This window comes from Taudactylus pleione, unplaced genomic scaffold (assembly GCF_031769625.1).
Source record: "Taudactylus pleione unplaced genomic scaffold, aTauple2 ptg000274l, whole genome shotgun sequence".
NCBI classification, from domain to species: domain Eukaryota; kingdom Metazoa; phylum Chordata; class Amphibia; order Anura; family Myobatrachidae; genus Taudactylus; species Taudactylus pleione.
Window position 1 is genome coordinate 652536 of NW_028284676.1, and position 15967 is coordinate 668502.

Sequence of the window (15967 nt, forward strand, 5' to 3'; positions counted from 1 at the left end):
ACCATTAACACCATAACTACCTCTTGTCACCTTAGAGAGCATTGACTGACATTTATTTGCCTACAGACTGCACAAACCCCAAGTGCCTTAGCACAGTGTAAGACACATCAATGAGATATATATATATATATAAACACAGGAGAACACTTGTTATAGTGATACCTGTTACTACTCCCAATTGCCTGCTAACTTTCATATCCACTCCGACGGCTGTCGTTTATCTTATTGCTGCATTTTGTTTTCTTTTGGCAACTCATTTTGATGTGGAGAGCCTGCTCCCATCGTCACATGTGTATTCAATATTAATACTTAACCATTTTCATGTTCTGTGCTTTGTCATACCATTTTGATATTCCTTTAGTAAAGACCGATTGAACATTTCACGACATTTCTTCTTTATCAGATTTATTTTGTCGGAATAATTTTTCTGCTATATATATTTTCAACATACGATATCCTTACATCAGTGCAGGCTATAGCCCTCACATAAAGGGGTTTATAGAGCGCGACAAATCCAATTTGTATAGTGTTAATATTAGGGATGTTAGGGACCCATCTTATGGGTTTCACCTTGACTAGGTGGATGGGCAAATATTTTCGGCCAAACGTGTACGAAGAACCTCACTTCTACACCATGTTAATTGTAGAGTTTATCAGGATTTTTATTGTCTATCATTGTTCTTAGAATGCAGGCACCTGCATTGTACTACAAGTCGCAGCATCTCCTATTTTGAAAATTAGGGTGTGCAGTCCAAGGCCCCCCCCCCTCCCCCCTCTGTTTTACAAATGTAGTCAGTGCTGGGGTATGCAGTCGGGAAACCGGTGGACGTAATCCCGATGGCTGGCTTCCCGATAGCTTTATCCCGGCGAGGGTTAAATGACAGGCGTCCGGTGGTAATTCATACTGATTCCGTGCTGGGAACCCATATGGACCATATAAGAACACCCTGCCTACAGATTGAAAGCGGGGACTATGCGTATAATTGCCAATAAAGGAGCCTTATCAGAACATACACAAAGATTAATCAAATTAAGTGCCTCAGAGCACACCACAATATCTTCTTTATATAATACAATGGAGATCAGGATCCCTCTACATGTGGTGCAGCTAGGAACACTACATAGAAGACCCAGAGCGCTGTACCCAACCACGTGAATATTGTCCATAACTTACTGAATCAGGGTTAAAACTATACTGCTAAACGCACACTACCCATCTCTTATATTTGTCTTCTCCCTCCTACTACTTCCCCCTTCCCTTAATGAATAAAATGCCTCCGTGCCTCCTGTTCCTCCACATCAGCAGCTTGCTTTTCATAATGCCATCTTCACCATATTTTATCCACATGCAACTCTGATCTCCTAGTTTTCTCAATGTGCCCCATTTGTTACTATACACATTCAGACTTTGCAGCATGCCCTGTGCTCAGGGTACCAGTTAGTATCCACCGCTGTCTATTTTATTTTTTTATTTTTTTTACGGCACTGCCTAAAAGTTCCTTAACTGATCAGAAAACCTAGCGGCTGCTCTCTGCCGTGGAGGGAGGCAGTGGGAGAGCCCCTCAGAAATGCTGTGGATAAATCTCAGTGGGAAATGGAGCTGGAGGTGTGGCCAGGGTGCTGCCTGTCACCCATCACTAAAGGATTGGAACGCCCTGATAAGACAAAATCTAGTCATTTAGTTTTTTTTTTTTTTCCTTGTGATGAACAATTGACATCATAAAATTGCGTAAATGGTTCTCAAGCCTGGTTTCGATCTATTTTTAATTTACTTCCATCACATAATCCAGAAGCTGTTATATTCCCTTCAGTTGCCATGTTCAGGGTAAGTTGGACAACAAAGACTTGAACTTTTGCCAACAAGCCACAATTTTTGCTCATTGTTATGACGAGAGCGAGATAAAGTACCAATCTATTCAGCATCTGTCTTCTTCAGGGTTCATAGGGCTCCCCAGGGAGACAATGGGGTGTAGGTGGTACTTGTAGGACTGGACACCAACAGCAAAGCTTTTTTTTTTTTTCTATGCCAGGATGCGCCGATCCTTATCCTCCTGCCCCTCCTAAACCCTGCCCACAGCCAGAAGTCTGCTCAGTTTCATTGGTGTCCAGCAGGAGCACCGTTATAAAAATAAAGCCTCACTGTTCTGATTGACTTTCATATTCATACAGAGCAAGCAGCGCTAGACAGTCCTCTGGACGTCTGCACTTCTATTTCAGCCCTCAGCTAGGTAGTCTCGGCAGGGCTCCTCAGACGTCAGACTGCAGCCGGGACTCAAGGAGACAGGTAAGGCGGGTCCCTGTGTCTATGCGCAGTCTTACCTCCGTTCTCAGGAGACAGACCAAAGATGCTGGTGTGGACACCGGTATGTCCAGGACGCCTCTAGACTACCAGGTTATAGCCTATACTGGCACAGGGGACATCTAAGGCTTGGGACCTGGTGGCTGTTGGGAAAGAAGCAGACCCTCTCCCTGCAGCCCCTCCCCTAGCTCAGGGCACCATTCCACTGCGGCCTTGCCGCCCCTGAGCTGCTACTCACCCTCCACCCCCTCAGACTCAGGTTAGCCATTTTCCGCAACAGCCTCAGGTCTCCGGGAACACTGGGTCCAGTCTACTTGTGTACCTCTCCCAGGAGTCAGGTTATATAGCGCTATTTCCTACCAGCCACTGCGGTCTGTGTAGTTGAATTTAGTGCCCACTGCAGTTATATTGTATGCTCTGTATTGTATGTGACTTGTGCTACCACTGCTGTCTATTGTTCTCAACTGTCAGCTTATACCTTTCTTTCATTATAACTTTGGACTGTTGAGGTATAGGGGCTTCATTGTACCTCACATCTACCATTATTTGTGAGGGCTATCACTTACTGTATATCTGTGTTGCGCACTACACTGTGCCCTATTGTACTTATATCTGGGTTGCTCACTGCACCAGATTGTGTGCTACATTATCCTTGCAGCTATGTCTAGCAAAGACCAGAATAACGAGCAGCCTGCTGTTTTCACTCTGGTGTCTTGCAAGTCCTGTTTAGCAGACTTGGCTTAAGAGGATCTCATTCAAGATGGTCTATGTGCCTCTTGTTATATGGCGCCTGGCCCATCAGCCCCTGCATCCTCTTCTCAGGACACCCCCGGGCTTTTTTCACAGATGTTGGCAAAAATTGCGGTCCCTGTGGTAGCTTCCCCTATGGGATGGCCACAGCAGGTACTCCCTGCGAAACCTTTGCCTCCCCCATGGGTAGATGTACTTTCTACCTCAGTGCAGAGTCTGGTGGAAACCTCTACAGCCTTTCAACAAATGCTGCAAAAGGAGAAACCCTTGCCTAATAAATCTAAGCGTGCTGTTTTCTTCCCAGCCCACCCAGCTATCAGATTCTGAGTTATCATCTGGGGAGGCAGAAGACGCAGACCTCTCTGACTCACCCTTTGGGAGGGTAGGAGACCACCTCTAAATTGAATATACCTGCACTTGCAAGAGCTGGAATATCTATTCAAATAGACGCGGCAGAACCCACGCTCTATTGTCCTGGCTATGGAGCCTGGGGACTTTATGGTGTCTCTGGGCATTCAGGACTGTTGCCTACATGTGCCTATAGCACCTTCTCATCAGCAGTATCTCTGGTTTGCTGTCTTACAGCAACATTACTAATTTCAAGCACTGCCTTTTGGGCTTTCTACAGATCCTCAGGTCTTTACCAAATTCATGGCAGTTATGGCGGCCTATCTTTCTCGTCAGGGGATAAGACTGCTCCCATACTTGGACGATTTCTTGCTCTTGCCAAGCTCCCCAGAAATTCTTCACCGCCATCTATAAGTAACCATTGCCTTTCTATAAACGCACGGTTGGCTGATCAACTGGAAAACTTCTTCCCTGACCCCTTCTCACAGAATGGTACATCTGGGAGCCTTCCTGGACTCTCTGGCTCAGAACATCTTCCTGACAGCAAACAAAATCTCTATTACAGCACTGAGTGCGCAGATTACTCCACAGTTGCTGAGTATCAATTCACTCTGCAATGCAGACCTTGGGATCCATGGTGTCCACTTTCGACATGGTAGAGTTCGCTCAGTTTCACTCCAGGCCCCTACAAACCTGATCCTCTCCAGGTGGAACAGACGTCCCACCTAAACAAGGGTTGCCCCTTTTGGATCCCAGACTGGCCACTCCTCACCACGGACGCAAGCCTCCTCGGGTGGGGCGCAGTGATCGGCCAGCACTCCTTCCAAAGACGCTGGTCTCCAGCCGAGGCGATCTTACCAATCAACTTCCTTGAACCCCGAGCCAATTACAAAGCCCTCACTCAATGAGTTTCGCTGGTCTATTATCCGTCAGCTTCCTCAGGAGGTATATTATCCTCCCCCCTCATGAGGAAGCTTGGGGATAATACACCAGTGAAACTTTGAAAGTGCTATTCCTGCAAATTCTCTAGCTCACTGGATGTACTTTGGACTTTTCATACAACCTCGCTGACAAGGATTGTGGCACTATTAGGAACCTTTCTGTTTCCATATCACTACACCTTATGAATGGCACCAAGGATGCCAAAAGGAACTTTTGGAGCACATCCCACAGACTGGTAATCTCTAACGCTGCTTATTATTATCCTTTGGACACTAAGGAGGGAGGCCCTATCCCAGTACATACAACTTGGGAATTGCTAGTATTTGCAAGATCTGCATTTCAACTGGTTCTTTTCTATTTAATATCTAAATGTGAACTTATTGATGCACTATGTTTAGTGTTTTTTTTTTTTTTTTAGTATATTACTTGTTTATATTTTCCTTTAAATGTATCTGGATTTATAATTGTCAACAGTCTATCCTCATCCATTATATCAGTTTTATTTTATTATTGTGATTTTTGTGAGCTTTGAGCGCTGGTTCTTTTACTCCATATATGTTTTACTTATACAACCTCCCTTTGTCCCTTCTGTGGCTCTCTGGGATTTGTCAGTGGTTCTCCACGCACTTCAGGAAATTCCCATTCGAACCCCTGTATTCAGTAGATATCAAATGGCTCACTGCGAAGACTTTTTTTCTTCTGGCTATAGCATCTGCCCGTAGGGTATCTGATTTAGGGGCGCTTTCTTGTCACTCCCCATTTCTAATTTTTCATCTGGACAGGGCTGTTCTTCGAACGCTCCCTGGCTTCCTGCCCAAGGTGGTCTCATTTCCATCTTAATGAGGAAATTGTGGTTCCGGCCTATCAATCACCAGACCTCTCGGCAGGTGAGGCCTCTTTGGATGTGGTCTGTTCTCTGAAGATCTACGTGGACCGTATTAGTTCCATCAGGAAACTGCTTTGGGACATCCCCATTGTCTCTGGAGCCCTATGGACTGAAAAAGAAAAGGAGTGTTATGGTAAAACTTACCTTGTTACCTTTCTTTTGAAGTCCATAGGGTCCACAGAGCACCCGCCCTGATGCACCTGGCTTCTATGGGTGTCTTCTCTTGGTTACTTGTTTCTTTCTCTGTGTAAGAGTGTGATTCCTCAGTGTACCAGTCTTCTTTCTCTCATCTCCTGCCTTGGGCTTGTTAACAAAACGGAGTTGCCTTCAGGCTGTCGGTGGGGTATAGGGGCAAGGACCGGATCATCCTGGTATAAACAAGTCTCACGTACACCACATTGTCTTCCTGTGGACTCTATGGACTTCGATGAAAGCGAGTTAACAAGGGTAAGTTTTTACCATAACTCTCCTTTTTTTCAAAAACTGCTGCATTTTATTTTTTTGTAAGGTGCCCGATGGAGCAGTTACATTTTTGCTCCGTATGGGCGTGATAGGTGTTGGCATGTCTGCTCGCACCCTAAGGAGGGTGTGAGCAAAAATGTGCAATAAACCCGTGGTTAGGGCGCCTTAACTGCAGTTTGGCTGTCCCTAACCAGGACGAGTTTAGCCATTTTACATGGCTAAACCCGGTCTAATAGGGCATGAAGACTGTAATGATGGGCATCCAGAACAATTGCAACCCTGGGCAACCATTAATTATCATGGGTAAAAAAACAATTAAATCGCCCCTATAGCCTGTAAAGTGACAGGAGCTGACTGGACTTTGCACGCAAACGTTTTAGGTCAGCGTTGGAGATGTGAGGGGCAAAATGTGTGTATGCCCATCCTGTGTTCACCCTGCAGTGCCCCGACCGGCCATGGGAATTTCATAAATATGGGGTGATCAGTACTTCCATGCTGCATTCTGACTCAAATGAACACACTTTATATGGAATACAGATCTCACAGAGCGACAGTACTACCTATTGGGCTTCTGTGAGGAAATTGGCACTGAAGCTATTGTGCATTCACAAAGGCCTAAACTCAAATGTTGGTAAACTAATCCAGATGCATCATCGTGTGGGTATGTTCAGTGTGATTATACTTCTTTCTATACCCAAGAACATCTAAGTAGAATCACTATACTATAACTTAAGTGTACACCAAGCCGATGGAATACTTGCAGATATATGCTTTATAAATGTAGCTTATAATATACACATGTTTCAGGTTCCACGCCACATTACTGACTGGTCCTCGATGGATCGAACAAAGGGTTGTGGACTTCCATCTCGCCCGTCTGTGGAGAAGAGGGACAGTTACAAGTAGACTTTAAAGCGAGCCACCAATTCCAATCTACACTCTATTAAAATGTGTGGTTTGCTGTGTAAACTCACCGGTGCTAGCCCAGGACACTCGTAGATGGCGAACTCCTCTAGGTCGGCCTCTGAGTCGGTGGACAGCTGCTGGCAAGGCTTCCTGCAGCTAGTGAGGGTTATGGGGGCAAGAATTAGAATGATTCATTGTAGAACAAACACCTCTTGGCCTATGGGATCCTAAAAATGTGAATGGTTGTGTAGACCACCCACTAGTGCAAAGATGAGTTTAACAAGGAATAAAGGGTGTGAGTGTAGTGTTATTTCTGCCCATGTTGCTCACCTCTCCTGGGCCTGGAAGTGCTTCTTCTGGCTGTTGTAGTGCTGCATGTATTGTGACATATCATCTGCAGACTGCTGGGGGAGAAGAGAGATGGAGAAACCAGTTGTTAGAATGATCTGTGTGTAACCTTTCCTGCCCACACTACATCCTGTGGGCCTCATTGATCAATGAGTTCTATCACTCGCAGCAAGTGGTATATGATAAATGATGTTCCAGCTAATCGGCTCCTAACTGTCATTTTTCAAACAGATGACAGCTGGGAACTGATTGGCTGGAGCACAATTAACATACGCAACGAGTTTCATGGCTCGTTGTGAATGATAATACTCATTGATAAATGAGACCCATGTGTCTTTTATAAGTTTTGACTTTATGTAAATTATAACTTTTCCCTCCCTCTTTCATGCCCTGCGCTGTGTGCAGTTACCTGCGTGCACCATGGCCTGGCCTGTGACTTACCCTCTGGCAGGGGTGCTGCCTGCTGCCCTTGTATGCTTTATATGCCATCTCCTGTGCCAGCCGCACCTCTTTTTGCAACCTAGACGAGCATAGAAACATCAGATATGTGGCCAAATGCTATCTGGTTCAGACCTAAGTGTCCTGGATGTAATGATCTACTGTGGGGGATGCTCAACGTGCCGACCTTCAGCTGCTGTGGAACTACTTATCACAGCATGCCCTGCCACCGTTTTGCTATTAGGGCATGCTAAAATTGGCAGGGAATGCTGGGATGGGTAGTTTCACAGTAACTGGAGGCCTTCAATACCCCGAATTCTACTGCACAGTCATAAACAAGTTGTTAGGTTATTATAGCCCAGTATAAAACAAATGTCTCTTCTGTTGTGGTACTACAAGTCCCGCCATGCACTACTTGCATCTGCCTGGCTTTGTTTTAGAAAGTACATTATGTGCGTGGATTAAGCCACTTTAACGACTGTAACTACAGAAAATAGATCTGCATCGAATTTAAATAAATAATGCACGGACTATAATATATGCTTATTACATAATATATTTATGTAATCTTGTTGTAGCGGAGTATTGCAGTGATCTCTTAAGGAGCATTTTATTTTATTTTTTCTGGGTTTATTTGGTTTTGGTGCCTTTAGTGTTTATACTCAACGTTTTGGACAAATCCAAACCCAACCCCCCACCCCCAGTCGTTCGTACCCGGCTTCAATCGGTAAGCCAGGTTTTGGGCTCGCGGCGTAGGGAAAATGGCAGGCAACGGGATTTTGACACCTGTCATGTAACCCTTGCCGCCATTATACGGTCGGGAGGCCGTCCATCGGCTTCCTGAATGATTCCCTACTGGTCCATATGTAAGTAACGGACTAAGCTCTTATGTCTGACAAGGTAATGTTCTAGCAGACAATTTTGCTAAGCCAGAGACCCTTTTTGGTGCATCTCATGATACAAATCCACGTAACTCCCTATAGCTGCTGTCTAAGCAGCCCCCGCACTGATTTATAGAATTTGGGGAAAGTGGTCTAATCTGTAAAACTTTATATATTTAAATCGCCATTTATCCTATTTAGCGGATTCCTAACAGTGAAGGGTGATGACTTGTCCAGGATATCCGATTTAAATAGTCAATGAGAACAACTCAGCCCAAGTTCACCTGAAGAGGTCAGGGCTACATCACAAGTCACTGATCATCTATAGATCTAAACATGTAAAGTACACCAAAAAAAGCATAGGTGTCAGGCTATTATACTGCTAATAAATGGGGTGGGGGAGGGATGCAAGGCTATATTGCATCTAGTGTTTATATAAATGTACTCCTCAAATTATGTGTCCCTCCATATAGGCTACTAATTATGCAGGGGAGGAATCTCCTTTATAGCTGCATTAATCTTCTGTACCCCCTTTATTATTTTGCTATAGTGTCGTGTCCCCTCTCCATTTTTAATAATCGGGTGATATCATTTCCTATTCCCAGATGTAAAATGTGCTCTCCTCTTTAGCCATGGAGTAAAATACATTCTGATCAGCTCCTGCAATAGTTTCTGCTGTGTGACCCTAACAGTACACCTGTGGTGCAGTGTTTGTCTCTCGGTGACTTACCTGTACCAGCAGAGAGCTGCTACCAGGATCCCAGACAAAGCGGTCAGGCTGCAGATGACAATCAGGGCTTAAACAGAACACAGCATCACAATATATGAATTGATGTATACAAGAAATAAATTTAAACTGCAGCCGGTTTGTTTCTAATTTATTTATATTTGATTAGAGGCTGTTGATTGTTTACACCATGTAAAGTTGTAAAAGGCTGATGGTTTGTATACATGCGTGTTCCTTTCCTGCAAGTTGCGTTCACAACAAATGTGACAGCTTTTAAAGGAGGAACCAATTATCTCTGTAGTATATTTTTTTTATATTTGGTAGCAACCAATCAGATTCTAGCTATTCTCTTCTAGAAGGTGCTATTTAAATGTTCAGTAGGATCTTGTTGCTATGGGCAACATCTCCACTTCTAAAAACTCACTTTAGTAAATGTACCCCTAAGTATCAACTACACTAATCCAGTTTGGCTTATCATTGGGCCATCAGGCACGGAGGGGTCTATTTACTAAGCCCTGGATGGAGATAAAGTGAATAGAGAGAGTACCAGCCAATCAGCTCATAATGGCCATATCACAGGATGTTTGAAAAAAAAAAAAAGTTAGGAGCTGTTTGGCTGGTACTTTATCTCCATCTAAGACTTGGTAAATAGACACATGAGTAATTTGTTAGTCTGTCCAATTATTAGTGTGATAAATGGTTCCTATTGTCGGCACTGGCTGTGATAACTGCAGCTCCCATCCCTGCATGTGTTTTGCTTTACCAGCCAATCGTGTCTAAGCCTTGTGTTTCCTTTTATAGGACTTGAATTTGCGCAGATGATAAACTGATCTCTGTAAATATGGATTAAACAAAAAGTGAAACTAAGAACCGTATTCAATTCGAGCGGATCCGCGAAACTTTTCCGCCTCCCAGACTTTTCACCTACATCGCGTCTTTTGTAAGCGGAAAAGTATCGCGGCCGTGCCTGCTTTACCTCATATTCAATATGGAAATATGCGAAAACGCCACCCTGCGAAACTTGAATAGGTGGAATGTCCTGTCAGATTTGGGGAAATCAGCCTGACACCCCCCCAAAAGATGCTCTGACATGGGGGTTCACTATGGTACCCCCCGATTTGGCTTGCTGAAGGTATTAGGTGTTTTTAAACTGGCTCAATAGCTGCTAAATAGCGTTTTTGTATAAGTGGTGCAGAATAGTATTCTGGTGTTTTGTTTGTTTTTTGCAGAAAATAACTTATCCCAGCAAATTTGGGGTACTTGAAAATGGGGGTCAGCATATTTTAAAGTTGCTAAAGTGAAGTGGAAAAAATTTTGAGAAATCCACCTGCCGCAAGCCCCTGCAATGAAAAAAAACATCTGGGGCATACTTGGGGACCCCCCTAGAGTCAAGTTTGCTAGTTTTTATCTGTCCCCCCAACATTTTTTTTGCCCCCAAATTCAAAGGGATTTTTTGGGGGTGTCCTTAAGTTGTTTTAATTTTTTGACAGTTTACCTTTTGGGGACTGTCTGAAGGCTGCATGGGGATTCCTGCAACGTTGCACCCCAAAACCCCAATTCTGCACATCTTCCACCTGCTATTCATAGGCGGAAAGTCTTCCAAATTGAATATGGAGTAAAATCAAAACAGGCAAAAATGATGTCATCGGCGAAAGGTTTTTGTCAATAACACGTGAAAACTGGGTTCGCTTTCCTGTATGGTGACTGTGCTGCACACGTGTGAATGAGAGTATTGGTTTTGTTTCTGCTCTGGAGTCAGTATCCTAAAATCCACATGAAGATGAAAAAAAAAAAAATAGCAGCAGTGTGAAGGATGAAATGATTCAAATATTTAAAGTATCCAAACGGAACCATAGCAGATAAACTGGTTATAGCAAAAGGAGTACTCCTGGTGTACTTGGCATTCAGCAATGACTGTTGACTGAGAAACTCCTGCAGCTGCTCTAATAAAATGGGATACATGTGTTGTGCTGGCAGTTGAAATGTTGACATACGGTCTGTCGAATACGTGTTGACACTGTCATAATGTTAACATCTAATGTAAGCCTAGTCCTAATGTTTTCACTATGTTGACATTATGAATGTTGACGCGGGGAATGCATAGCAATAAAATGGTTTGGGTTGCTGGCATGCTGGTGCTCAGATTCCAGACGCCGGGATCCTGACAGGGATAACATACCGACTCTTGTTGGTCAGTATGCTAGCCCCTCCGTTTGTGGTGCCTGAACCTAACCCCCCCCCCACCACCACCTCCTCCCTTCTTAATGCTTAACCCCTGATACAGATGGGATACCGACGGTCTGTATTCTGGAGCCGGGATCACGACTGCTGCTGGGATTCTGGTGCCGGTATTTAGACAGTCGGCATCCCGTCACCCGGGATGCAGACTTCATCCCCAATCAAGTGATCAGTGTTCCTCTAACGACTTTAGAAGGGTAAGGCTGGGCTGTAGTCGGTAATGGATGTTGGAATCAGTGCGGTCATGCGCTGCCCTTCCTCCAGGATCTGACTGGTAGGACTGAGCTTTAGGACCTGCTGGAGCGCAACCAGACAGATCTGACCCCTGAGATACCTCTCCGCCGATCTTTACTACTTGGTGTTCCATGAGGATGGACTGACCCAACTCGCATAGTTGGACTGCATGTATGCTATACCACCACTGTTATAGTACAAGGCCTCACCGCTACCATCCCCCAGTGTATTTTTCACTACCACACCTGGTATACTACAAGGCCCAGCAACACCCTAAGCTCCGGGCTGCCTATATATAATCTGCATACCACTGTTACACATGTTATATCCCTTTGTCATTTGCCACTTGCTGTTCTACCCAATCCAATAAATCTAAGATCTGGTTACACTGGGCCACGTGTGGACTAACTGCCACCAGCACCAACACCTGCCTTACATACTTAACACCACGTGCACCTAGGCCAGTGTTGGTTAACCTTGACACTCCAGCTGTTGTGGAACTATATATCCCAGCATGCCCTGCCACAGTTTTAGCATGCCCTAATAGCAAAACTGTAGCAGTGCATGCTGGGTTATGTAGTTCCAGAGCAGCTGGAGTGTCAAGGTTAGCCAACACTGACCTAGGCCAAGCATATTCTACACTGGTTTACCTAGTGCCTAGAGCACTACTGCTCCCAGCACACTCTGCTTGTGCATTATAGTGAGAGTGTACTCTATCAGGTTGTTACCAGCCTGCTGTCCCACCGATACTCAGCTAATTGTGGGTTAGTACTCATGGAATACTGTAAAATTACCATCAGGAAGCTGCATCTTCCATTATTTCTGTATGGGTAACATCCATTTCTCTGTTCTGGGAATAATTCCACTATAGAATGAAATAATTATGTAATCTCTAGAGAGCCTGAATGCAGCAAAACCATGGCAACCTCTGCAATAGCCTCCACCGTGCAGAGATGGACATATAATAATCTATTTGCAGAAGCAATAGGATCTGGTCATGTTGTATTTTACAATTCTAGCAAGCTTCTCCTTACTGTCACATACTGTATATGCCCATTTTACAATCGGCTATCAAGGACCAAGATGAGCGAAGTACATTTCTGGAACGAAGGGGCAAATGTAATTTTTGTGTGGGACAAACTCAGCCCTTCTCGCACATGTGGAGGTGCGAGTTTGTCCGGAAACTCGCAAATGTAATAGGGTGCGAGTTAGTGTCCCAGGTTGACTTTCATGTGAGTTAAACTGGTAACCGGTAAACTTGCAACTGTAATGCGACTTTCATTAGGTGCGAGCTATACAGAAGCTTTTGTAGATCAGTGAATGCTTATGTATGGAAATATACTGATGTGGGGCCCCTCACCCAATAAAAGCCTTTCTTGGTTATGAAAATATGGGGGGGGAGATGTAGGGTTCCCCTATATTTTTTTATCAACCAGCAGAAGGCTCAGTGAGACAGTCCTGGTTTTGGAAATACCGAGACAACTTTAGTAGGGGTCCCCTGTATTTTCCACAACCAGCACCAGACTCTTTCTAGCGGGGGTACCCCAGGCCCAAGCTAATAGCCTGTAGCTGTTCCCCACACCCCTGGTTGCGGTGGGTGTGGGGTTAATAAATGTTTAGAAAAATTGTTTGACTTGTCTTTAACAGGGAAACTAAAAGTCCCAGCAAGGCTTCTCTGCTGGTACTTGAAGAACCACAAGTACCAGCAAGCCTGGGCATTATGGGCCTGATGTTACTTGTAGTACTCTTGTTAAAGAAATAGTCTAAAAACCACAAGAGAGACACTGTGATAGTATAATACACCTTTTCCACCTAAATTCTGGGTCTGACCCGGAGTTGGAACAAAGTTCCTATCCGGATTAGACCCTGAATTTTGCCGGCGCTGACTCTGGATATTCCTGAGTCGGCGCCGCACACACCGGAGTCGGGTCTTTTCCGGAGTGAAAGTGGTCGCTTGGAGATGACTTAATCTCCAAGCGCCACTGAAGCCGGACCAATCGGCCGGCTAGCAGCGCATGCCAGGTCATCGTGACGCGGAGTGCGCTGTTTTCACAGCAGGGTTTCACGGGCTACGCCCGTATTAAACCCTGCTAGTTACCTGGGTTGGATTGCCGGGTCACTCGACCCAGCGATCCAAGCCTCTCCCCTTTTACACCAGGGAGCTGCCCGGGTTAACCCTGCAATAACCCGGATTTTAGCTCCGGTGTAAAAGGGGTATAACTTTAATAAGCACACTCCTACACACCCTCTAGCCATTCACATCCTCTTCTCCATGTAGCATCCACGTAACCTGTTAAAAAAAAAAAAAAAAAAAATCCATACTCTATTCCTAGTGTAGAGCACGTCCTCTTTAGTGCAAGTAGGCATCCGTGGGGTTAAAAAAATAAAGTGAAAAGCCGGAGGGGAGGAAGTGTGTTGACACATATTTTCTCTGTGTGAATGAGCAGACCAGGTGACATAGGGCAATATATTTCCAAGGCTTCTGAGATAAAGAACCTCCAATCTGTCACTCCTATAATTTATCAGCTACGGCTCCAATTATTGTAAACTCAACTCGAACAAATCAACACAAATATATAAGAGCTGCACAGACCAACTCTAGAAATGCAATATATGTGTAATATCAAAGTTAAAAAAAAATGTATCAAAATAAATATTTGCTATATTGATCTAAAATAAAAAATACAATAGTAAAAACACATAAATCCACCAGTGTATTGCTAAATATGAGATCTCAAGGTAAGAAAGTCAATGGGGGGGGAATTCAATTCAGTGCGATGTCGAATAGCGATGGGAGGGAGCTCCCGCAGCTATTCAATACACCGCGCTGTTTGGGCGCGCTAAGGATTTCTTCTCGCACCCCCTGGGGATGCAAGGAGAAATCCGACCAAAGTGCAGGGCGCACAGCTGTTCTGCTTAGCGCGGCGCTAACAACCATGCGCCCGGCACTTTGGTCAGAGAATGCCGGTTAACGCACCTTAACACCCTTGTTAAGGCGCGATAACTGCCGTTCTCCGACCACATAGCGCACTGAATAGCTCCCGGCGCTATTCAACTCGCGTTGAATTGAATCGCTCCCAATATATCGATTTCAATACTAAAACCGTGTCAAAAACCAGCCTTGAGATTCTGTAGTGATAGTCAGTCGTGAGGAAAAAAATATAAAAGTAATCCTCTTAATATATAGTGGTCACTTCAAAGAGGATATATTGCAACATGGAATTCTGGGCCTGATTCAGGGCCACTCCAAGCGATGTTCGCACAACTGCGCATGGGTTGTAATACGCATGCGCGAACCAGTCATTGCAGTCGGAAATAGTGTGCTCCCAAAATAGCGAATGCCTGCTAATTTGAGTGACAGAATGAGGCGTTTGTGGGTGGTAACAGGGGAAGGTGCTTGAAAACGGGGAGTGGAGATCCGAACGCAGGCATGCCAAAAGGTAAAAACGGGCGTTTTAAGGGTGTGCATAATTAACAAAGCAGCGTCATCGACCACGTCACTTGGTTGTTTCTTAGCCTGAACTGGTCGCATGATTGCGGTAGGAAAATCCAACCACAAGCACTGCGAGCAGTTCAGATGCCTTTCGATGTACTCGATTAATCAAATAAATAGTGGAGATGACGTAGGATGCGAGCGGCCAGGGGGCGTCTTTACAAAATAGTGAGCGCATATGTCGCTCGCTCAGACATAGAGGCGTCAACAGACCGCAAAGAGCGAGCGCTCAATTTAAATAGCCGGCCCCTTTTTCTAAACGAGTGAGCGCAAATAGCGTCCGGCTCTGAATCAGGCCCTCTGTGTGAAGGAGAGACAAACCAGGGTTATCCTGAATAGATGCACGGGAGCTGATATAGGTATTAACGGAACTCCATTATAAATATTAAGTCCCGGAATATTCCAGTTGACGATATATTTAAAATAGTAACTGTATAAAATTAGTTTACCACAGTCATAAACCACGGCAACTGCCGGGTATTAACTCACGCTTATTAAATGAAAGCTCTATGTGAGCAGGGCCGCTTGTCCGAGCGTCCTCAGGCTGTGCAGAGAGCGGTCCTATGAGCAGCTGTATGGGACCCGGCCGGGCTCGTAACAGTGAGATGGAAGTGGGTTCAACTGTGTAAGTAAAAACCTGTAGGTGGAGTCCTTAACATGTTTCGTCAAGCCCACGTGACTTTCTCAAAAGGTAGGACCCGGGTGACTCCTGTCATTCGAAAAGCCACCGTGCAAGGTGCGGGCACCTCCGTAGGAGCTGTCTGCTGATTGGCTATGAGCGGGCAGGTTGTCTATTAAACTCTCCCCCATAGACTTCAATGGTGGTAAAGCGCCATTGAAGTCTATGGTGGGAACGTCTACATTTTATTCTATGATGGGAACCACAAGGTTAATAGAGGTGAACCTTGCAGTTCCCATCATAGGGTGCAATGTAGCGGTTCCCAACATAGGCCCATATTCAAATTAGAAGCGAAAAGCCAAGAACCTCGAAAAAGTATCGCCGATTGCGACTTTT

The 15967-nt window shown here is 44.9% G+C and overlaps 1 protein-coding gene across 3 annotated transcripts in view; it reads right to left on the minus strand.

Annotated features, from left to right (window-relative positions):
- Positions 1–6441: 6441 nt before the first annotated feature.
- LOC148513657 (neural proliferation differentiation and control protein 1-like) overlaps positions 6442–15967 on the minus strand; it is a 32562-nt gene continuing 23036 nt past the window's right edge. For 2 of the 3 annotated variants that reach the window (XM_088481489.1, XM_088481493.1), the window contains 5 exons: positions 8991–9057; positions 7383–7461; positions 6924–6997; positions 6662–6749; positions 6442–6564 (listed from right to left, as the gene is read on the minus strand). In XM_088481489.1, coding sequence (XP_088337615.1) covers positions 6508–6564; positions 6662–6749; positions 6924–6997; positions 7383–7461; positions 8991–9057 — 365 coding nt within the window. In that variant the 3' untranslated portion in view covers positions 6442–6507. The remainder of the gene's footprint in view (positions 6565–6661; positions 6750–6923; positions 6998–7382; positions 7462–8990; positions 9058–15967) is intronic. The other variant, XM_088481490.1, reaches the window with a different exon arrangement.